The sequence below is a fragment of the Ciona robusta genome, chromosome 5 (assembly GCF_009617815.1).
Source record: "Ciona robusta chromosome 5, ASM961781v2".
Classification (NCBI taxonomy): Eukaryota; Metazoa; Chordata; class Ascidiacea; order Phlebobranchia; family Cionidae; genus Ciona; species Ciona robusta.
In genome coordinates, this window is record NC_143239.1 from 694,282 (window position 1) to 720,137 (window position 25,856).

At 32.1% G+C, this 25,856-nt stretch overlaps 1 protein-coding gene across 3 annotated transcripts; it reads right to left on the reverse strand.

Moving 5' to 3' along the window:
• Nucleotides 1-651: 651 nt before the first annotated feature.
• On the reverse strand, nt 652-25,520 carry LOC149735294 (DNA polymerase epsilon catalytic subunit A-like). Of its 3 annotated transcripts, none has more exons than XM_089878166.1 (46): nt 25,352-25,520; nt 25,105-25,237; nt 24,770-24,850; nt 23,808-23,942; nt 23,495-23,649; nt 22,655-22,871; nt 22,203-22,330; nt 21,686-21,776; nt 21,221-21,426; nt 20,935-21,045; nt 20,347-20,501; nt 19,837-19,992; nt 19,323-19,468; nt 18,750-18,933; nt 18,437-18,630; nt 17,687-17,808; nt 17,074-17,339; nt 16,406-16,551; nt 15,617-15,819; nt 15,153-15,303; nt 14,744-14,859; nt 14,395-14,518; nt 13,903-14,058; nt 13,414-13,567; nt 12,713-12,816; nt 11,966-12,134; nt 11,390-11,532; nt 10,731-10,828; nt 10,408-10,588; nt 9,916-10,048; nt 9,546-9,654; nt 8,609-8,729; nt 7,880-8,053; nt 7,216-7,361; nt 6,805-6,893; nt 6,519-6,653; nt 5,854-5,962; nt 4,907-5,081; nt 4,115-4,288; nt 3,647-3,716; nt 3,453-3,587; nt 2,736-2,931; nt 2,220-2,385; nt 1,651-1,826; nt 1,168-1,337; nt 652-998 (listed from the first exon to the last, which is right to left on the reverse strand). In XM_089878166.1, exons 1-46 carry the CDS (start codon nt 25,387-25,389, stop codon nt 871-873), a joined length of 6,669 nt encoding a protein of 2,222 aa, XP_089734292.1. In that variant the 5' UTR covers nt 25,390-25,520; the 3' UTR covers nt 652-870. The 3 variants fall into 3 exon arrangements, with proteins under 3 accessions (XP_089734292.1, XP_089734293.1, XP_089734294.1); XM_089878167.1 differs by having other exon boundaries at nt 24,770-24,963; nt 25,352-25,422; XM_089878168.1 differs by lacking the exons at nt 652-998; nt 1,168-1,337; nt 1,651-1,826; ... (3 more) ...; nt 3,647-3,716; nt 4,907-5,081 and having other exon boundaries at nt 4,123-4,288.
• Nucleotides 25,521-25,856: the final 336 nt, after the last annotated feature.

Sequence of the window (25,856 nt, forward strand, 5' to 3'; positions counted from 1 at the left end):
TAGCAAGCACTGAACTGATGTCTACAATAGCAAGCACTAACTTAATGTCTACAATAGCAAGCACTGAACCCAGTACCGTTTTAACCACCGTGCCAAATTACCAGATATATTTAACAAAACAAAGATTAGTCCAGCGCCAAAACACAGTGGTAACCGCGTCTGCCTTTTGCACTGAGGTTACGAGTTCAAGGTCCGTCGCTGGTACCATTGTGGGCGTATGCGTCCCAGGGCGAGACACTTAACGAACATTGCTTAACCCAGTGGTCGCTAAATGAGTTGTTTAAATCTCCTAATTGTCAGCCAAACGCAAATAAATTGCTTACAACGTTATATTTGTAGTAGCTTGCCAACGGGTACGAGGTGTATGAAACAGAACTCCCGTGTTATAAATGTGTAACTTACTTTATCCTCGCGTGGCCGGAAAACGATAGTCGTTAAAACACCAGAGTTCTGTATATGCCTCGTGCCAGCTTCTGAGTTACAAAGGATGGTACTTTGTCGGTGATTATTTTTTCAGGAAGTTTTATGTGTGGCCGACAAATTGGACAACCCATTAGTGACCACTGGGTTGGAGCAGGATCATTACCTCTGGGGTAAAGGCATACGCGATAACCAACTGTGCTACGGCCCGCTGAGCAAGAAAAAAGCAAGTTACATTTATTCAAGTGTAATGTAATGATTTTTTACACAAAACTAACCAAACATAAACAAGAAAAAATTCGTAAAAAATATGTTCGTATATATTCCACATGTCAAGATTTGCCGCCCAAATAAACAACTTTCTAAAGTACGATAAAAATACATTGGTAAAATGATATTGTTGACTACATTCACAAACTTAAATTCATTTACAATTATTAAGAAGAATGCTTAAATAGCAGAAGTAATCCAGTCAATATTTTTATTGAGGTAATCTAACTTAGCAAAACTGGCAATGTTTCGAAATATTTTTAAAGTTTCTTTGAAAGAAGATGAGTGATTCGTGAGTTGAAATTCACCTGAAAATAAACTCATAATAATGGTCTTCCTTTACGCTAGATTGCCATAATGTATTAATACAAATTCAAGTTACATGAATGATGTTTACAACTAATACCAACAATCAATAAACAATTTCTGCATCTTAGCACCAATCATATAACCCTACAATACAAAACATAGACTGACCTGCACATTCACATCTTCTGTTCATATTTGATTGATTGACCAACTTACACTTTTTGCAAACGATATCTTGTAAATTATATTCAACCATTTTACGCTGAACGTCTTCAACAAGTTGTTGTTCGATCCATTTTTCATCATACGGATGACGACATCCTCTACATAGCCACTTACTAAGGGAAACATACAAGTTAAGTAATATTATGATTGATGGTAAGTTTCATATTTAAGATATTTGTCCATGGTTAAAAATTAAAGTCTCCAGTTTCGTTTTCAAATTTTGATGTTGCCATGAAACAGACTCAAATGTGCCACACATTTTTGGGTAATTAATAACAAAATATGAATACTTATTTTAAATACTTATTGAACCATCAACAGATCCAAAGATTTTTAGTTTGTTGCGGCAATTTATTAAAATATTTTGACATTTAAGAGATTTCAAGAAAATTGTTGGCACTACCATTTTAAATATGGCAAACATACCACGTCCCATCCACAGTAACGGCGTGTCGGCATACATCAAGGTCATGGTTTAACGCACACGACGAGCAGGTCATGTGACCAATAATGTACGAGGCACACGGATCTATCCAATCAGCTGATGGCGCAAACTCACCAACACCAATCAACCGTAACAAGTTTCGTCGTAAACTTTCAACCTGTTCATGAAACATATTTCATTTCAAGTTTAATATATACTGTAGAAAAGTTGGACAAAAAATAACAATATCACAAAAAAAAACTTTTTTTTGGATTGTTTAGGATCCAACTCAGGCCTTACAGTCAAACACTAATTTATTAAAGACTGAAAATAATAATTAATGATATTGCAACAAAAAGTGTCTTGAAATGGTATTTTTGTATCAGTTATATTTTAACAAACAAATGCAGTTTCTTGCTGCTATTGACAACATTGTTAAAGCAGAAACAATTTGCAGAAACTCCAATGCAAATACTTTTATTCAACAAAGTAATTTGACCTATCACTTTTGTATGTTGCTTGGGTAAATTTACCTTTAGCAAATTACAATAATAATAAGAAATATTATCACCTGTGCTGTAACATTCTCATCCAGTGACAAGACATGACAGATAGATTTGACCAACTCTAACGTTGGGTTGTTGAGTTGAAGTTGACTACCTGGTAACCGTGGAAACATAGATGACAATATATTTGCATCGTTGCTGCTTAGTTTTCTGAGGGTTGTGGTTGAAGTCCTGTGGGAGAATATGTTATTTAATGTTGTAGTTAGTTGATAAAGCTGTTGTTTAATATTTAAATAAAGTTTACTTTCAAAGGCACAAAAAGGAACATTTTAGGAAAAAAATAATTTAGCAATTGCGTGAATAAATATCTTTATTTATTATCACTACAGCACACTCCCAATAAAAAAAAATGCCCTGGGAATTTAAAGTAATAGCATAATTGTTCTGTTTCAAACATTTGGTCCGGTTAACCTTGTCATTGTTTTTGTAGTTCTGTATAACTGACATTATGGAAAACCCATTAGTGGCCATTGGGTTAACACATCCACAGTAGAAGCAATATAAAAGTGTGAAACATTCACCTGAACATTTGTTCCATCACATCTTTATTGATTAATTGTTGTGAGAAAGTCACAATATGTGGTTTATTTGAATCTTCAACATTTATACTTTCCGATAACTGGGTTTGGGTATTTCCACGGGGTAATACGGGTGTAGAATCCGGTTCTCTACCCGATTTTTCTTTAACATATTCGTTGTAAACCAGAGATATGTAACCTGAGGGTAAATATGAATAAATATGAGTCCTGTATCATTGTCCCGTGGTCAGTACAACAGTTTAAAAACTTTTGCATGGAGGACACTCTGGAATATTTTTACTAAATTGTCGCTTTTTAAAATAAATAAGGCAAGTCACAGTAAAAGAAAAACATTGTAAGGTAGTTGTGAATATCACATTTAACAAACCTACGGACAGTTCATCACCTGCAGTCTAAACCAGACTTTAGTTTTGGAACATTGTTCAAGTATTATACTTGAACAACACAATGCAATTTATCATGTACTGAACTTTAATCTAGGTAAAATATTAATTCAAATTCAGTAAAAAAAGAAAAAAAACTCTTTTGTTATGTGGACCCGTTGAAACTGCTGTACAGGCGGGACACCCAATGGAAATTGCTCCAATTCCTAGTTACTTATACATGTCAAACTTCTTATTTGTGCAGAAAACTAAAAAGCTTACTAATTTGTAAATCTTAAGCAGGCATAAATTGTATGAATAGGACAAAGATACTAACCAGCAATAACAGCTTCAAAGTTTTGTTGCACTTCTGCACGCGAAGGTAAATATTGACCCAACACAAAATTCATTTCAGCCATTACGTCACCAGTTGGTGCTAATTTGTTCGTGATTGAATCCGAATTAACTTGGTCTGCATTATCATCATAAAAGGTTACTATATACCTTATTATGACATCACAATAAACTTACTTGTGTGGTTCAAAACAACCTTCATACCACCATAATTAGCGTTGTCCATCCACAATAAATGTTTCCAGCACTATAGGAACAAGTTAATGTTAATATGTATGCAAGCCCTCATATTCACCTGTACAGTTGGAAGCTGGATGTTCTGCTACAGATTTTATAATACATTGTGGGAATAGCTACAGGTTACGGTAGAAAACCTGTTCGCTAAAAAAATAAATTTAATTTATATTACTAAATCTGTGCTTAAAATTTAAAAAATATTTGTTTAAAATTTAGGAATATCAGAAATGGTCTTAAAATCTAAGCATTAAGCTTCAAAAAAGGTTGTATTTTACTTTAAAGGGAGCTTTAAAGCGGAATTTACGGCCCTGAACATTATTAGCATATTAAATTATAAACAAATGTTAACATGTTAATCAATTTAACATATCAAAACTTTTTATTATTGAAGTAATTTTATATATGTACCTTTCTAACAGTGAGCACCATTGAATGGAAAATATCTTTGGAAACAATGGAGTTGCTGATATATTCCATGTAAGATAACGTGTCTTCCACATTTTGTTTCTTCGTGCAGAGAACGATGGAGGAAAAGTTTGCGAAAATAATCGTCGAACCTAATCTTTTCAACTCAGATAATAACTGGATGATCAAAAACAAGTTATATATAAACTTTAAAGTTATTACAGAAGCTACCAATATTGAAGGTATCTTAACAAAAATGACTATCTATGTAATTATAATTCATATTAATTAAATAAAAATATTAACAGGTTTTTCGCTTCACACCAAGGTTTATACTACTTGAATAATTTATATATTACTTTGTAAATTAATCATAGAAACTATTTGTTATAAAAACTTGCTATATAAGCAGAAAACCAGTTACCAGAAATTTAAGCAACAAGTTTTAATGAATTAATCTTTGGTGCACAAACATCAATTTCCTAAAAATCTATTCGCCTTGTACTTGTAGTAATAGCAGAAAAGGTAATTTGTTAAACAATCATTACAAAGTAAACTTTACAAACCATTCTTCAAAATTAGATATCTATTTGTTAATAATAAAGATTATTTGTTAGTAATAAAGATAATAATTTACTAGATAGCAAAGTTAACTTAGGTTAAGACAACTAATTTGCTTGATTCTAATGAATTAGGTTATGAAAAAACTACTAATGGAACCAACTTTATCTAAACTTAAGATAATAATTTACTGGATAATAATTAGTAGAATTAGACGTTAAAAAGTTAATTTACTCGAAGAATCAACTTTTTCATCATCATTTGCAACGATTTATGAATCGAAGGATCGTAAAATAACGAGCTCTTGTCTGTCACCCACTGGTGAAAGTTTTGTAGTTGATTATCAGCTAGGTGGTTCTTATGTACGGAAACATCTCGCAACCAACCTAATATCATGGACTTGAGGATTCTGAGGTTAACATAAACACTGTTAAGTGAAAGTGCTTTCCTAACAACATAGTCCACCAACCCAAATATTAATCATGAACAAATAACAAAGATTGTGCGACTCAATTTTTAGAAACTAGATTTATCTTTTAAACTTTTGTGTAGGTTAAACGATTTAACCTTTACAGTTACTCAAAAGAACTGTTTCAAACCACTATTTAAGTCAACCCATTCAATTTTTGACCAAATTTTAATGGTTAAGAACAATGTTAATATGTTACATATATTAACATTGGTTAAGAAGAACAGCATTATAATGTGTTTGATGATCAATGTTTGATTTGGTAAAAAGCAATACTTTGTACCAAACAATCTTTATCTTTTTTATTGTTATTAAATATTATTGTTAAACAGAACACATTGGAGTTTTGCTTTGTGCAGAACCTCAAGCATAGGAAGTAGCAATTATATTCCATCATAGAGTAAGTCTAGTAAACTCTAACTATGTTAGCAGTTAAACAAGAACATATATTACAAAATATAAATCTAAAGCATGTTTTCTGCAAGGTTATTTTTCATACCAACATTTTAACATCCCATTCCATTTAGCTTGGCAGTTTTAATGAATGTAAATAATATATTTCAGTTAAAAATCAGAAAAACAATTATTATCCTCTGAGACACATTATAAGCATAAGGAAAATCATCCTACATAACTATTAATCATACAAGTAATAAATTTGTACTTTTACCACAGGTGAACACAACTACTGTGTATTATAGCGTGTTGTTACCTGAAAGTGCTTGAACATAAAACAGTTTCATCGTAATTTGCCAAACACACCATCGCTGAGTTGCTTGAACTTACAAGATCGCCTTCGAAACAAACCCCGCTAGAAGCTCCTTTAACAATCGATTTATTATTAAATGGAAGGGTATGACTGAAAACATTAAACTAATAAACACGCATAACATAAAACATATATATGGTGAATACAGCAAGTAGTTCTGTGTGTGGTGTGTATTCTGTATCGATTGCTTTTATATAAGTTAAAGCAACCAAAGTATGCCAGTGGCTTATTTATGTAGAAATTAACATGAACTTAAAGCAGTAGTATTACAAGTTACAGCTCTTGGTTATAAATAAAAAGAATTAAAAGCAGACTAAAATTGTTTACATATTTATCAAGTTTATCATGGTTTCTTTATAGGACACCCCTTTGCTTGGGAGTTTTTGCTCATTTTTAATAATAGCTAATATGGCGTCATTTGCATTAGTGCAAAATTAAAGGTATGTTTTTTGTTTATACGCTATTGTTTCTTTTTGAGTATTTATTTTTGATTGCATTTTCAGTAAGTTTTAATAAAGATTTTTTACTTTACAAAAGATTGGGGAAGGAAAAGGCACTAATCTAGGTTGTTGATTGATGTTGCAACAAGCAGTTACATAGACACATACCTTCAGTATCATTAATATTGTGTGATTGTAAGACTGTGTTGACGGCCAATGATGAAATATCAAGTTGAATACAAACTGTTTGATAAAAACCACTATTGTTGATTTCAATCGAAGCATTTCTTCTCTGATTCATTCCTAAAAATAAATAACAAAAAATTTAAAATATATTTAAAACAAAAAAATTGTAAATATTTTTCAAATTTCTTCGAAAAATAAAAATGAAAAGCCATGTAAAAATAAATAAAAGTGTAGTTGATTACTTTACATAAATTGCACAACCACTAACCTATTCGTTTATCCTCAGTTTCCATTCCACCAACATCAGGTTGGTCACCTGTTGAACACCATAATACGTGGTTGTGTTTTCGAAGATGCCTGAGGAGTGAAAATCAAAAAAAAAATATACAACTATTTTGTTTTGTATTTGTTTCGGTTGAATAATACTCTTCATCCCAACATTATGCCAGAATTAATTTAAAAATTTATAATTTTCTTTATAATAAAAAAAATTCCTAAAGCTGTGTAAAATTAGAAATACTTATAACAGAGACAATTAAACCGAGGACATAATCATTGATACCATGGGTATTGACACACTGGAGAACACAGCATAAACAGACAATGAAAGAATGGACATATAAAGGACACGGAACAGCAAACTATCTGGTCGATGAAATACATACAACAATGAACAAACCTTGCGCATAACAGGTCTGTCACAAAAGTTCCAAGCGGAGATGGAAAGTTGGCAACGGGAATGTGAAAATATTTGGAGAATGAAAGTAATCGCGGAAATATTAACTTGGATTCAAGGAAGTGGTCAACCATTATGTTCGATGCATCCTGAGAATGTGTATGCTTGTTTAAACTTTTCAATTAGATTGGTTAATATAGGATTAGGATATTTATATAGTAGGATGGGGAAAGATGGGACACCTTCGGCGCATAATATCCGAATATCCTGATCGTGTTTTAAACAGTTAACATTGGTCTATGGGAGTCTTGAGCATATAGTTTTACAATTCTTCAAAAGTTCCTTGTTTACTTCCACATTGGACGAGAAAATAGAGTTAAAATGTGTCCCAACTTCCCCCATCCTACTATACTAAAGTGCTAAAACCATGGAAATTATGTGTAAGAGGTTAATTATGATAAAAAATGTGTTTACAGCCAGATGTACAACCAAAAAAGGTATTTTATACTTGATTGTTTACATAAGGTAGGTTGTTAGTGACTGGCGTTCTTCCAGATACACCTCGCGTAATCACTGGATTAAGCAAGTTTACACTACACAAAAAATAGCAAAAAATAAATCTCCTTCAAAAAGTGCTTTTACATTAAATATTGAAATAATTTCCAACCTTTTGCCAAGTAAGTTCATCATTAAATTGATCAGCATTATTATTATGAATGTGAATTATTGGAAAGTCATGTAGAATTGGTAACTTCGATTTGATTTTCTTTACACTTGAAGTTGATTGATAGATGATCATGGTTGGTCCTCTTCTTTCATCTTTGTACGTTGATAAATATCTCTGGTGGAAACATGAATTTATAAGGTGATACATTAATAGTTGATATATTAATATTTTGAGCGATACAACACGTATCTATACAGAGTTCATTGTTTTTTTTTCTGAAAGTGTAGAAAGAGAGTTGAATTTTGCACACTTTCCTGTGTCGTTTAGCTATTATAAGAATAGAGCACATAAGTATATTGCTCAATATAAACACTGTCAAAGTTTTTTCTGATGTGTTGGATTTGGTATATTGATACTACTATAAATTAAATTAAATAAGAAATTTTGGGACATTTGCTATACAATCTAGAAGTAAAAATCACTTACTATTGCATAATGTTTAATAAAATCCATGACAAAATTATAAGAGTATTACCTATTTGCACCTCATGGGGTAATAGACAATTTTGGCCTAAATCCCATTGTGGAACTCACACATATAAAATGGAATTCGGAATTAAAACAGCTTTAATTTGCTATCAGTATCTACTCTTCAGATAAAAAAAGGTTTTCGTATGTTGTTCGACTTGTTCCACAACCCATAAAAATCACTAATATCACCAGACTAACCTGCATGTTGCGATACAACTGCTTCACATCAACATCAACTCTTGCTTCAAACTGATAATCAGGATGAGGCAGAACGTCCTCATTCACATCATCTTGGGATAAAAGTTTTGTTCGTTTGTTCCTTGAAAAAAAAGTTATATCTATGAATGAATGAACATAATTAAGTTTATGTTCAATACTCCATCAACACATTAATATGCGTGTTGCATTCAGAGTCGTATAAACACTGAGTAGTCCAACTGCCATCTTTGTGCGTCCAAAATAGAGCAAAAGTAGTGACTTTGGCAATTGCTTTAAACGAACTTGTTAGGTTTTGTTTGTGTTTTTCGTTTGTGGGAGAGTGTAAAACAGCTTCTATTTACCTTACCAAACATTGTTTTAAAAAAATATATAAATTTAGCCCCATTAAATGACTAAAATGTCACAAATCAACCGCTTCTAATTCTATTTTTGACTTTTTTTGATACAGAAAACAAATAACACATGATTTTAACACTTTTCAACCTTTAAATTTGTTTTTAGGCCCAAGTTTTTCTGTAATTTACCAAAAAACATGTATTTTCCCTATACCTACTGTGTTATTTTGGACCCAAATTGCCATTTAGTTTGTCTTTTAGGTAACAATGGCTTGTTCTACTCGGTATTTCTATGCCTCTGGTTGCATCATACCATATGTGGTGGGATTATGCACTTATAACTTTGTAAGTGTTTTTTTTTCTGTATAATTTCCAATTTAGATAACTCAATAATGACCGCTGGGTTGAAGCAATGATAATTTAGTGTCTTGGCCAGGGACACAAACTTGCACAATGGTAGCAATCTCAATTTATCCTGTTTTCCTCCAGTCATGATTCAGCTTAAATCAACATGCTAACAATGTGTCTATTGATGTCAGATACTCAAAACTTCTTTATATATCTATCAAGTCCAAACTTACTTAAACAAAGCTTGTAAGTTTGGCAATCTGTTTGCTCGAACACTATCCAGGATATAAACCACAGCTTTGTGAGATGAGCTGATGAAGATTCCCATAATTTGTTTGTTGCCTGGAATAATAAATAGAAATAAGTATTGTTATTGTTTAAGAAAGAAGTGAAACATCTTCAGTGCTTAAATAAATGCTTGGTGAAAGATTTTCTGTAACTGCTCCATCATGTGGATTTGTTTGGTGCATATCAATGTTTTCAAAACTTGTTTCATTAAATATTTAAATTGGTGAGAATTTAACGACACATAGTTTGAGAAACACAGATACAATAAGTATATACCTAAAACAATACCTATTTATTTGAATTCTAACAACTTACCTATAATTTGATGATAAATATAAATTTGTTTAAGAGTCCCTTCATCAAGATATGAATTTGAAGCAAGTTGTTGAAGTTCAAATTGATCGTGATCGAAAGTATCGGTGTCCATAGTTGACAAACTACGTGATGCCTGTAATAATCTTGTTATATTCGAGTATTAATTGTAATAAAATAAATGTAGTTAAGTATAGATGTTTTGTGGTGGACTCTTAGTGAGATGACAGTGAGCATAAAGGCATGAATACTTATTAATATTGAATACACCATTTTTAATACACTCTTGCTGTAACTTGAATGTGAGCATTTGGTATATGAATATAGCATGTATTCTGGTTAGGAGTGCCCAGGCTATGTTATATTTGGAAGCTGATATGTGTGACTGGTTTATAATAACCCATTGGATATGTTATAACTAAAGTGATCACCAGGTGAATGTACAAAAATTTCTATAATTTCCTTTTATAAAATTTACATAGAATTAATACTCACCAATCTTGATACTTTCCACATGCATCCATAATCACCTAACAATCTGTATATAAGTGGTACATGCATCTCATATACACCAACTATATCGGGACTCATCAATTCACTTCTGATCTCACAAATATGTTGTTGATATTGTTCTTCAGTCATTCGATATTCATATAAGTTTAACACTTGCGCTGACCTGGAGCAAATATGAGTTGTTATATTCTTTATTATTCAGTGTTAAATCTTATACACTGTACAATAGCACATTGCGAGTCGACATTTTGCAATACATCCCAAATTATTAAGGTTTTATAATAAACGTAATAAACAATTGTTACCTCGGTAACAATCGAAACACTTTCCTCCACGGAACATCTTTGTTACCCGGTTCCTTCTTTGATTTCTGATTGACATAAAATATTCGCGGCACGTACACCTGTGTATAGTGGTTGATGATGGAATAACGCAATTTTATATATAGTAGAGGGAGGGGGGGGGGGTAAAATATAACACCTTTAGTACATAACGTCCTAATATCCGGAATGTGTTTGAAACGATTATCAACGGCCTATAGGAGTCATGACAAATTGGGTTTTATAACTCTTTGAATGTTTGTTTACTAACAAATGGGACGAGAAAACCGAATGAAAACAGGACCATCTCACTTCACCCTACTACACTATAAAAGGCAAGCAACTAAGGAATAATGTTCAGTTTAATATCGACGTTGAAACCCACATAAATTGAAATTTCAAAAACAAACAATTAGACAGTTGTATAAAACCAAATATTAAGTGAAAATTAGAAGCAAAACCGAGCAACCAAACTCTTGGACCGTGTACTTAACTTTTAGTAAGTATACATAAAAATAATTTAACTTACATAAAAATGCTGTGTAAATTTCTGTGACTATAGTACTGTCGTTAGTGACTTAACCAAATTAAACATTTTTAGCTGTTAGGTTATGAAGCAAAGTTTTAAAAAACAATTCTCTTACTTTTAGCGTGTGAAGTTCTGATCCAATAAGAGCAAATATTTTAAACAAACCAGGTGTTTCCGTTTCAACAGCTTGCAGCACCTGCCATCTTGAGTTCAATATACTGTGTGTTTGTTGGTGGATGAATCGATCCAAACCTTTGCCTGCGGTTCATTTTATTTAAACTCAAATAATTACACCTTTGATACGCCTGTAACATCTCTTTCACCAACTTTTTACTTTTACCCGCATGAAGGCAAACACCCAAATTTCAGGGAGAGTCAGGGGCGTATAGAGGGGGGTCACAGGAGTCCGGAACCCCCCCTTCGAATATTATTAAAAAAAAGAGTAACTTAATTAAATAAATATTGTATACAGTATTAAGATTCTATGCATTATTTTTATCAGCTGATTTTATTTACAGCAATCGAATGCACATTATTGACAAACAAATAATTTTTTTACATTTTTAACATAACTTTTAATTTAAACTTGCCACCAAACCGGGACTTTTTTCAAACTATTCGGTTTAAAAATAGTACGAAATATTTTTTGAATCTTGTTTAATAGAAGACGAATAATAGAACAAACCCAAACCTGTTCTTGTTTTAGTAATATTTTTATTTCCTTTTCTTTGTTTTTTCTGTAATTCCCATTTTTTGTAATGAAAATTCAACCATTCATCTCGTTGACCTCTTGACCCCGTGAAGAGGTCACTGATTGGTGGAGGAGAACCAAGGATTGACTTCCAATCACCTACATCATTCTGTGATAAACAAATCAACATTGTTGTAATGACAATTTTGTCTTACCTAGCGGACTGAGGTTTTCATATAACATAAAATAAAAAGACCCAAGTTAGTTAGAGTATATGACTTTACAGTTGTTGTAATTCTATGATAGCATTGCAGTTTGCAGATATTTTGATCTTCATATCTCAAAAAAAAATAAATTAAAAACAACTTTATTCATATTTTTAATGATTGATAACATTTGTACATAGAATTCTTAACAAAAATATTTATGACACAACCCTTAACTTAACGAATTCCCAAACTACATTTTACACACAAACAATAAAGCAAAAAGTAAACAATATACATATAAGAAGATATATATTCAAGACAATACAAACAAACAAAGGGTTAAGAAAGACTGCGGTTGACAAATTTAAAACCCCAACATTTTAGTCATTTTATGCCTGTTGGTTGTGACAAATGATGGTCTACTTTCCATTTCCCCTGTATGTGTTCACCAATACTCAAAGGATAATGATATACTTAATACATATATATAACATTATATGATCATCACTTGCTAAACATGCATATTTTGCATACCAACCTCAACTGGTTCAATTGAATCTTTCTTCCTTCTCTTTGTAACAGATGGTAGAAGAGGATCGCGTGTTGATGTTGAACCAATGTTTTCAATATCAACAACAACATCTGATCAACATTATAATTAGGAAAATTATATCAACAAAATATCATAAGTCATGGTAGTACTGGTACTGTATGTTTTTGTTTTGTGATTCTTTGGGGTGATTTTTCGGGGAAACACCAACTGAATTTCATTAAAATTGGAAAACAATAAAAACAATGTTTTCTTAATAAGCAATATTCCCCTTGTCATAGTACAAAAAATAATTTTAAAACCAATAGCATAATATAATGATGACAAGTTATTTATTCAAGTTACTTCAATGAAGACAAGTTATTTATCAGTATGGTGTATGGACATTATTGGATGTGCAGTTGTTTTACAAAATACTTCCACTTGATTTGCTGGCATATGGTATGTCTGTCCTTAAATAAGGCACATGCTAACACAGTGGTCAGTGATGGATTGGTCATTTTTCAACCATAAACAAAAAAACACAATCATACAAGGCTGCATTTATATTTGGCTCATGTGCAGACATCAACTATTCAATTATATATGAAAATAACCATGTTATAACTCTTAGTTCGTGAAAATAAAGAGTTAATAAAAATAATTAAACTACATATTACAAGATAGAACCATAGAAACATTATATTCACCTTCTTCCTCACTACTACCATCCAGTGGCCGTTTTTTCGTACACACTTGAAACATGTCGGTAATCCTCTTCTGTTTGTAAACATCATTCTTCTCCATTAGTTTCTTGTGCAGCCAATCTGGATGTTTTATTCTTGGGACTGGGTTTGTAATTCCCTGAAAATAAAAAAATTGTTTTTAAAAAACTTTATTCTCAGACTCCAAATCTATGCTGTTTTAATGTCTATGCAGCGCTACTTTTTCTGACAAAATAATACCATATCGAAACTAAATAACATGTTATCAGTACATTTAAACTATAAATTAGTTTTAATACATTTGAGATTTTTTTGTGAAAACATTGCAATGATATGGGTCTTCCTCCAGACTTCACTTTTCTTGGATAGCTTTGCTGTTTGACCACATCCAAATAAAATAAAAAAATTACCATGTAGCTAAAACATTAAATCGTCACATATTTCATATAAGAATACAACATAAAATGAACCCACTTGTAATGCTGCAGGTAAAGTAATGATTTTCTGAACGGCACTTCCCAATCTTTCAATATAATAATTCCAATCTAATATTGCTCGGATATCGAAGTCCGTCATATTTCCTTGTTTTGTCCATTTTCTTAAATAATGACGTTTAATGCTGTCTTCGGACTATAGAAAATACAAATATTGTCACTTATGCTGAACTGCATTACTGGGTCACACTTCTATTTCAAATAATTTTATAAACAAAGCTAAATAAAACCATTTACGGGTAGAAACTTATTTATTTGTGGTTCTAAAGAAAAAGTTGCCTGTTTTTTGCCATGCTAACATGCAAAAAATTACTAAAATTTATTAAACGGGTAAGGCTCTAAAAATGAGACCCCCCCAAAGAACAGAAAATAGAAAATAAATAAAAAGATATCTTCCAAACTTAAGAAAGGACATTAATTAAACGGCTTTTAATAAATCCTATAAGTTAACATGCATAACTTTATCTTTCACCTGAAATATGGCCATAGGAATTGCACGCTCAGTGACCGGTGCGCCCTCTGGTTTGTGTGAGATAATAAATCGACACGATAACCCGGCATCTTTGACCATCTGGTCACCAAGAAACTCCGCTAGTCTAATAAAACAAACACAGCTTTTTAAAAATGTATCTTAAAATATGAATCATTTATGATAAAATTATGTACATAGATATAAAAACAAAGGAATTTAAATAAAATATGCTAAACATTACTTCACTACTTCACCACACAACAATACACACCATATTAATGTGCAGACTATATTACAAATAACACTCACAGCATACCACGCACACCACACTAGCATAAACTTCACAAACCTCTTAGCTGTGCTGATTGATGTTGATTTTTGAGTTCCATAATCTTCAAGTTTGCGTGACATTGAACGATTCTCAGTGATCAACTCAAACAACTCGGAATCTGGCATGTTGCCTGCCTGTTATTAATATGGTCCATTTGAATGTGAGGACAGTTGTGGCGGAAGTTTAGAGTTCAAAGCACACAAATGGTGGTTACATTCAAGTGGCACACTGATATACCGTAACTCACATTTGATGCCTTGAAAGTTATAAATCTGCACAAACGTCAGCAGCCATACATATAAGGTGCATAAGAAACGTACTCTCCAATGACAAAATTAATACAATTGTCAAAACGTCAAGGGATTTTTTGTTTTACCCTTTGGTTTCACATCTTTACAGTAATGAATTACACACATACAACACCAACCTTACTATAAAGGACATCCAACCAATAATCAGCAACTTTAGCAATGGCTTGGTAAACTTCTTCAAGTGTTTTCCCCTTCAAGAACTCACCAAACACAGAAGATTGAAAGATCTTTATAAGTTGCAACTCACCTCGACGCTTAACTTCGAACCTAAAAAATTTGACAGTTTTATTTTATTAGATTTACATATTTCTTTCAGAAACTGCTATTTCAGCAAAATCTTATAAGGAATTTTCATTAGAACAAGAAAGCTAACAGTGTTTTCTTGCACACAGTATAATATCCAGGTTTATAATACTGTGTACAGTAACAACAAGCAAACACATTGCATAGATTGCTTGAACGAATATAAACAGTTGGTTGGGTGTTAAGAACTTAGATACTTGTGTGTTGACTTTAAACTCAAATTTCTTGAAGTGTTGGCTACTTCGCTTCTAATTGCCATGGAAACAATTACACTTGCCCTTTTAACTCAGCAAGAGATCCATCAAAATTAAACACGGCATATCTCTTCTTTAAACTTTTCCCTTCCTCTTTTGCAGCAGGAAGTACCATGCCAAGGTAAGGCCCATCCACTTCAAAAAATATTGAATTTTCGCTTCTTCTTTCATAAGTAAGTGTGGATGGCTCGGTCAGTTCTTCATATTGATGATTTGTAAAGTTATCCTAAAATAACATGGTGGATCAAACTTTTGTGTCTTTATTTTAAAAAAAGGTGACTTTGAATTGATCACTTTATATTATCAAAATAGCTATACCTCCGTGCATACTTCTTCCAAACGCATCTTATTTGGTTTTATTTAACCAATTGTAGCTTACTGTAAGTTTATTGAATGTCGGGTTTAACAATTTTTAATACTTTCCATACATTTTTATCTTTTGTGTTTTATCATTTTTTGTTTTGCTTTTAATTTCAGTTTCTTTGTTGTTTTTGATTAACATGATCTTTATTGTGGTAAAAAAAAGAGTTAAATAAACTTATGCTAATTTTGTTTAATATTTTCTTTTTCATTGAAATGTTGTTTAAACTAGATGGTTCAGTTACACGAGTTCATTTTCTCATATTGTAATATTTAGACAACAAATTGTTAGTTAAAAAATCCTGCTTCAGCACAACCAACACATTCGTGAATAACTTGCTCTTAAAAAAATAAATATTTTTACTTACATTCTGATTACAAAGCTAGTATTTTAACCATTTTGCTAGCAGGGTTTGTAATGTTGTATTATTATTATAATAAAGATATCTTACCTTAACCATTACATTGAGTATTGCACCGGGATATGAGATTGTTACTTTAGGTTTCTTAGCATTGGTAGTTTCTATTGTGTAATTCTCAGGGAAGCTTGAAGGTAAAATACACCAGATACCATCCGTGTCAAGCTCCAGTGGTCGACCTGGTTGGATATCAAGTTTAAATTCGTCTTGATATTATTAATTCTTTAACAATTTAAAATTAACGTATTAGGTGAGTAACCATAAGCCACAAACCCTTAGTTATTTTTGTTATTTAACAATATTATGTTTTTTTGGTTGGATAAGTTAAAGTTATCATTATTTTTGTTGTTTTTTTTTCTATTTTTTAAAACTTTAACTGAATGCTTTATATCATTACAGGCCACTTTAATGACAAATATTATTATCATTACATCACAATTTAATAACTCTAAACAGTTCAGTTTAGCTGCATTTTTTTCTTGCTTGTAGTCCAGGTTTATTTTAATTTCAAAAATGGAGTGTGTAAGTAATTCAGTTTTGTTCCAAGGTAGCAGAAATATTAGCTGGGAAAAACAAAATTTCATGCCCAATGTCGTTGAGAACGTAAACACCAACTACATACTATTTTGTCATCCATGAATTGTTTTATTTAAAGTTGCAGCCTTGAATGGTATACTGTAAGTTTAAAGTGATAGACTCACCAATCTTATCAATAAGTTTCCTTGCATCTTGTATAATCTTTGCACCAGTAAAACATACAATGCCGGCCATTTCCATTGAATACCAACGAGCCCCACGCCTCATTACATAACCATAAAAGGAGTTTAAAATACATTTGTGCGCAAGTTGCAGGGAATCGTACAAAACTTCAAGTCCCTTAGCTTTCTTAACTTCAGTAGCATCTCCAGTTTCCATGGCAGCAGCAACTTGCTTTTTCGCACGTTTTAAAGAAGCTTTGAATTCATATCTGGGTTGATATATATCTCATATAATAAATTTTAATACATTAACTCACTACAATCTATGGAAGTCGTAAGGATGCCGTTTATGATTCTTTGAAGTTCTTGGTTAACTACTAAATGGGACATGAAAATAGATTGAAAAGCTGTCTCATCTTCCCCCACCCTCGTATATACTTAATACTACAGTGCAGAACAATTTTTGGCTTGGTCAGCAAACTTTGCCACTTGAAGTCTATGGTGGTAAGTTATAACATTAATCAAAAAGTGAAATTTTTAGGTTGAGTAATTATGTTTAATGTAAAAATCCACCATCAATATGATGTCTATATTGAATATATATTGTATCACTAACCTCCTATCACGAAACATACGAACAGTGTCAACATAGAATGAGTTTTCTCTCTGACACACTGTAGTGTATTTTTCCTCTAATCTTTTGACTTTAGTTTTCTTGTAAGCACGACGACAATAAGCCTAAAATGAAACAAACAATTTAAATTGAACCAATCTAATACATCTTACATGACACTTGCGAGTATGAGCCGGCCAATGAAGTCACAATCCACAAAAATTGCATTTCATAAAACAACAAAATGGATTTTCAAATACACAAGTTCAATTTAATTTTTTTTTTTAATTTTGAAGTCACTTGCTTTAAATTTATGCTCCACAATTATGTTACTTTAGTCTTTATTTATATATATACATATATTTATATTTTTTTAACATATATTTAATGCATGTAGGTTTCTGCGTCATTCTTTCCAACTTTTCTAGACAATTACCGCACAATTGTGGGGCGTAATTGAACCATCTATTCTAGACACTCCAGCAAAATATGGGGTTGTAAAGTCACAGTTTATCTTTGTGTATCCTGTGTCAGGTAATTGTTGTAATGTATATAAATGTTCCATGGTTCGAAGTTATTATAAGCTATGAGAGTGAACAGATTATTGAGCATATTGAATGCCAACTGAGTTTGTTGTTTATGTATAAGAGAAATGGGCACAATTCCCATCTACAGCGTATGTGCTTTAAGACGTCTTCAATTAACTTAAACCAAAACCAATTCATGACTACATAATCAAATGACAGCTCTTACCTGAAGCCTGCTCTTAGCCAGGTTTGCTTGTTCTTCCTTTGATACTTCTTGGTAAGGAACTTGTTTTCCTGGTATGTTGGGATCCGGAACTCGTTCGTTCTCTAACTGTTGCTGGATCCGATGAAACTCGTTCTTGGATGCGGGAAGATACTCCCCCCTCCACATCCAATTCATGGTTCGTTGGCAGGTTGATCCTTTAATTAAACACTTTGCTAAACTTTTACGCAAAATATATGGAAAAACTTTTCGAAAATTATTGTTAACTTTATGACACACAGTATACACTTTGAGAAATCTTACGGTTGAAACTTACCTGGTTTATTGAAATCACACGCAGCACACGTGGTCTCATTTACCATGGCTGATGGTTGTAATCTGTTTGTTAATATAATGTTTGGATACATTGCACCAACATCAAGATGGTAGATCACAGGGTTTTCTGATCGTATAGGATTGTCACGAAGTGAAAGCAACTTCTGTTTGATATCTTTGCAAACCTGTAAGTTTAAAACATAATAATTTATCGAATATCTCTTGTTGAAAATTTTTTTTTATGAATCTAGCTGGATAACCAGAAAAATGGTTAACATAAATCTAATGGTTGAAGCGGTAATAACTGCTTACTTGACATTATTAAAAGTTAACAGGTAATATTTCTTATATCAATTAAAAAATAATAAATTCTGGATAATGACATGAATTATGATGGAATCACCATTGTGGGTGGTTGGTGAAAGAAAAAATACAAGTCAAGTTATATAAAAGACTTCTCTTTGACGGAAATTAATATTTTATGCACCTCCATCAATGCATGCTGATAATAAATTTTTATAAAATATATAATTTTATTGTGATGTAAGTAACCTAAACAACTCAGAAGTCAGACCTCATCCATGTTAACAACTTCCTCAAGAGGGATTTTCTCCTCAGTTTCAATGCAGAATTTGATTGTTCTTTCAACTTGATCGTGGAGATCTTGATATGCGGTTGGATCACCACGAAAACTCGATGGAATATCGGCACGAAAAACTCCTGATTGGATGGATACCATATTTGTATAAATATGTCAGAAAATTAATTATGTTATTGAGGGGCACAACTATTAGAAATTTGCAGACTTATCATTTCTTAATTTAAACATTTATTAACAATCATATTAATGAACAATATTTAAAATAAATTATAATTTTTTAACTTATACAAACAACAAAACAATATAGACAAGGGTTTCTGAAACTGGGTGCTGTGAAATATGGTTAGTTTGCTGCAAGACTAATTAATAATATTTTATTTAAAATGTTTCAACATGTGTTGGTAATTTATAAAATATCTTTAAAACATGGGTGTGCTGCTAACACATCCAGAATGTCCTGATATACAAACAGCCAAAAGTCACCAACCACATTCTAATGCTTCCACATGACCACCAACATAGGTTTCTGAATCAAGCAAATGTCCATCGTTTGTAAGTTTGTTATATACAGTTTCTTGTTTGTTGGGAAACACAATATTAGCATGAAATGCTTGAACCATCAGTAGTGCTTCACATAATGTTCCTGGTAAAGAATAATTGTAGCAAAGTAATAATGAGAGTATAGTTTAGTATGCAGTGGATATGGTTAGAGCTTCAAAGACAGGTGATGCTGGCCTAGTTCATTAGCTAGAAATTGCTATTATGGACATGTTACATCTCACATGTGTGCTTGAGCAAAACACATAAGTGACATTACTCTAATCCAGTGGCCACTAATTGGTTGTCAAAATTGTCAGTCATACAGAAAAAATCAAAACAAAATCAAATTACTCAACAAATTTGACCAAATGTGTTATTTGTACCACCCAGCAGAAATTTGTTTAAATAAAAAACATTAATAAAAATGGAATGTACTGCCATAAAACCAAGTAAGTACCTGAGCCTTTCCTTAACACACTGTCAGGTTCCATAGGAATAATTGTACAAAGTGCAAATATAAATGGATGAACATATTTCATGTAGAGATAGTATGTGGCAACTGCATCTGACACTGAATAATTAGCAAGTGTCTGTGGTTCCTCACTTGCTAGTCTGGAAGTAGTGAAAAAAATGGTTTAACCTTTACCTTCAAAATCATATTTTAATTATTGTGATGATGTCATTATAAAATTGATTTTATAATAAATCTTCCATGAATGAAGATTTCAAAAACGAATAGAAATATGAAAATATAATTTATTGCAAACTTGATCGGTTTCTTTATTTATAATATTATTTGCATTCTGCATACAATATAATAAGGTAAGCCTATGATATGTAAAGTATAGATAGTAGATACAACATATGATGTGCATCTGGTGTACAGAAAGACACTTGCATTAGCACTAGATAGTTGGGCAAGAGTTGTATAAATACACCGTGTCCGTGTGTGATATATAAAAAGAGAAAAAGCAATACGTTATAACCTAACAGTAAGCATATATAAATACAACAGATATATAACAGAACACAATATTATGATGACCTGCATATTTCCTCCGGATCTAGCTCAACAGGATCATATCGAAGTTTAGCTTTTGCTGCAGCTTTTAAGTTTTGACTTCCAACTGGAAGGTAAGAGTCTCTCTTCACCCACCTAGTGATCGATATGAACAATGATTACAAACAAATCTATTATCTGTCAAAATTCCTACACAATTTAATACTTTCTTAGAAAAATTGTCAAAAAACTTCATTCTGTTTTATATACATTTGAACTCCTTTATTTAGCAGACGTATTCTTTGTGTGTTCTGACATATTAACATCTTACTTGTAAGCATCCATGTGTGAGGCTTGTCTACTTTTATATTCTCCTTGAGAATCTTTGCTGAAACCGATTTCTCTCAACATGTCAAGCCCAAGTATTCGTGCTCGGGATTCTACAAACGGCCAGTCAAAGAAATCTCCATTGTAAGTTACGAACACATGAGGTTTCACTTCAAGCACATGGTCAAAGAATCGGTTGATTGTGCTTAGCTGGATAGAAAAAGTAAAATTAACTTTGAAACTGTCTTAAAGTATTCCTTTAAGTATAAAAAAGAACCGTCTTAACATTTTTTAGCCAAATGTTGGGCAATTATTTGCATTAAGTAAAAGCAAAGTTTATTAAATTTCCCATTTCAAACAATTTTGGTTTGCCTACATGTTACAAATAAATGATACAGCTCAAACAATAAAAAGGGGGGCTTTTGCGATTTAATTAAGGATTGGGAGCCATAGGTTAAGTCATGTATACCTCATCTTTCTCATTAAACACAGTGAACCTTCCTTCGAATTCAGGTTTTGGAGTAAATTCAAAATCTTCAACATCCATCGACACAATATCTCTGATAATTAAAAACAATTTTAAAACATTTTAAAATATAAACTAATACTCAGGGGCATTTTTCCACCCGCATCAATGACAATTATTCCAAAAACTGCAAAGTTACAATATATATTATTAAAATAGAAAAATGGTGATACAAATTAGTTTTGACCAGTCTATAATATTGGAGTTGTCAGTCGGTGATAGAGTCAAAAGTCTAAAGAAAGCGATTAAAAATTATGCTTGGCGCTTGGAAGTAATCTGTGACATCAGAATTTATACAAAATGGTAGGTAAACAGAAACTTTATACAAGATAGTAGGTAAACAGAAAGCCAGGTTTCAAAGAAGGGTTGCCTATTATTTGGCTTCTCGTGAACAAAATATACATGTATTAATAAAGCAAAAAAATATTGTAAAGTTTTCCGATATAATATATATATATACCTGTTGCATATAAGATATCCATGTCCATCTATCATGTATGATATCATAATAATATTGTCAGTTTCAGCATCTGGGAACTTGAGTGGAAGTTTTGTTGTTTCTATGTCATATGCAAGCACCACAGGATCCTAATGAGAAGTTGCAAATTTATGTGACCAAGTCATGTTCAAATGTTAGTACAAAGTCAATAATATTTCTTTATATACCATATGACCTCAAATTTATGAAAAATCAAATTTTAAGGCTTGTTATTACCAGATAACCAACAAAGATATGACATCATGAATAATGACACAATACTTTTAAATCTCAAATGCAATTATTAATACGTTACTATGGCAAAGCTAAAGACTAATATTGAATTTGTAACACAGTAACAGTTTATATGTAATATGAATCTAATGTAATAGAAAATACAATTAGTTATTACAAAGTAGGAAGTACGGACTTACCGGTCTTTCCAACAAATCTGGTCTATGTGTGATGATGGGTGGCAAGGAATTCCCTCGATACTGAACCTTATACCACAGACCAACGTGAATTTTCAAATTAATCCCTACACGAACATGGTACGGCACGTCGTATTCTCGTATGTCAACTAAATTATCTAATTGTTCTTGTGTTTTACTGGATGAGCCGTACGACTGTTCAGATTGGCCGCCAAGTTCACTGCAAGATATAATTCAAAATATATTTTATGTTCTTACAACTAAAAAAGTAAGTAAAATTGTACCCTGGAAGGTTTATTTAATGTGTAGCGCAAAGCTTTCGGTAATTAGTAGTAACTTATATAAAATAGTTTTGCATGTGCAACGTGGTAAAAAGTGCCGACATCGGCAGAATTATTAGAAAAGCCAGTGGACAGAATTGAATTACTTTCATGGCTGCATAACAATTCGTTTCATATTAACGTATAATTATATATATGTATGATATGAATATGTCATTTATGTATTTGTGCAGTTCTGAGCTCTGACGCAACGAACAGCTTCATAATCAAATTGCTTTTATTTGGGCAAGCCATATTGTCGATTGTGAGGCAACACACCTAGCTATGTCACAATATCACTTACAGTATATGATGGCGTCATAGTACTGGATAAGGTTTGTTGCGCATAGTTATTGAAATTATGGTATATTTATTAGAGAAGTTGTTGTCTATTTTACTGTTTTTTCAAGAAAATTCATTATTGGGAAGCGCATTAGGTCTGGTTGGAGCAACAGCTATGAAATAAATTTGTTTTAGTGGAACAGTTAAAATTATTGATACAGATTTATTTAGATATATATACCTGCTAAACATATTGCTATACACTGAGGAATCTTTTTCTCTTTCTTTGTTTTTCCTCACTGATCTATGAACAGCTTGTCTCACACTTGTCATATCATCAACATGGTAGAAAGATAATTTAAGATACGTTCGTTTCAAACCAACCAAGTGATTGTGCTGAAATATATAAATGATAAAATTCGTGAAAGCTCAAACTAAAAGTTCAGAAAAGCATTACTGAAGTAAAACTATGATAACTCATTTGAATATTTTTGCTGTGTAAAATATTTGAACCAAACTAGAACTGAACAAATTAAACATAAACTTAAACTCACCAAATCTAAGTCTTCTTTTTTGACAACTTCAATTGTATGAATCCTTGAAAATTTTTTCTTCAAATACGACAATGTTTCCTGTTCTGTTCCCTTCTTTACGGCAAGATAGAAATATGGGTTGTACGGAAGTGTTACCTGGAAATGTATAAATTATTAAATTATGGTACATTATGGGTTGTTTAAATTCTTAGCGTGATCCATACATTAAAACATAAAACAATTACTGCAACAGTTACACATGTGGTAAATTGGAAGCAGGCACAGGGTGAAGGAAATGGAACACCCTTAATGTAATGACTTTTACTGTGCTGCCAGGCGTCAGCAAAGATAAGTAAAAGAAATTCATTCGTTCATTTCTGTTAAAAATTATTATTAAATTCCCAAAATATTTTAAGATACCCCACAGACATATAATATAATAACATGTGAGCTGCCATGAAGGTTTTAATCATTTAATTAAAAGTTACATTTATAAATTCTAATTAAACCAATCAGCAATTTTCAAAATGTTTAACTAAATTAAACAGTACTTTTAAACCACAACGTAAAATACAACTAAAAATTTATGTAATTGATATTGACAGATGCCGTCAGGTAGGATTGATCTGGCAACTAAATGTCATGTAATTTACCAGTTATGTCTACTAAACCATACAGTTAAATTATTTTTCAACCTAGACGAATATCGTCTTTATACGTGAATACGTCACACACGCGCTACGTCACACACGGCATTGTTCGCCCGTGAATGCCATGTGGTGTGATGCAACCACGAATTCATCAGTCGTGCGTTTAATGCTTGTAGCGTACTGTTATTTCGTTTATTGTGTGTTTCCTTAATTAATTCATTTCGCAGAGTTGCTCCAATCATTCGCTAAGTTCATTGTAAATAAATCGAGCTTTGAAATAGGTTGTACCTTATCGTCTACAACCATTAGCTAAGACAAAACAATGTAACAGACCTTGAACCGTTTCCCATCATCTTGCAAGAAATAATAATCAACAGCGCTAACCATGCGTTTATTTTCATCAAGACAATCAGCCTGTGGAAACATAAAAAAAAACATAAAGAGTTCAATTTTTATTCTTCAGAAATCTGAATCATCACCAAATCGCTTCATCAATTACTTTTCTCTTAAACTGTTTGGTGTGAAACCTTCAAAACAATAATTTAGTTTTGTGCATGCGGTGTATAGCATACAAGTTTTTAAATGTAATGTTTTTTAACACTCTTAGATACAAAGTGTGCCATCGGTCATGATCTTAAATAGTTTAAGACGTGCTTAAAGCAACTTACCGCAGATAAATTGATCAACCATCCAAGTTTCTGACATGGTTGTTTCAACTTTTCATATCCGTACTTTTCATCCAAGACTTCATTCAATTGAGCTTGTTCCAAACGCTTGGCTGCACTTTCAGAAAGTCCTTCACTGTATTAAATAAAGTGTGAGATTGAAACATGACAATTGTTATATAAGCTGTTAATGGATCAGTAGGGGGTAGTTGTGTATCACATCTGATAGTTAATAATAGATATAATTTACCTGTTCTTCGTTAGTTTACCAGTGTTTTGTAAAACCATGATCGTTCAAGTGGGAATAAACATAACAAACCTAAAATAATTGGGAATCCTGCAAGCCAACACATGCACTTCATAACAAAATATTGTATACATATTTTTTCAATGGGTATTAAGGCACCATCAAATTTGTGTCATGCAAATGGAAGTGGTCAAAATGTAATCGAATGGAGCGACTTCTATATGCTATAGTAACCCTTTATTACTGCTCCCTTAAATTTAAAATATAATAAAACGTGTGATGTTAGAGTTTAGGTTGGTGGAAAGCGGTTTATAGTTAGGGTTTGGTGGTTACTTTACCGCTGACTGCGCTGAGCCGGTTACGTCGGGTGGTATAGGGGCATAGGGCTAGGGGAAGGATTCTTTACTATCACCCGAACTGCACATATAAGTAAGTTTTTATTCAATTCATCAGTAACGCTTTTACATACATATGCGACATTTCACCTTCTCTTGCCATGTATTAAAAA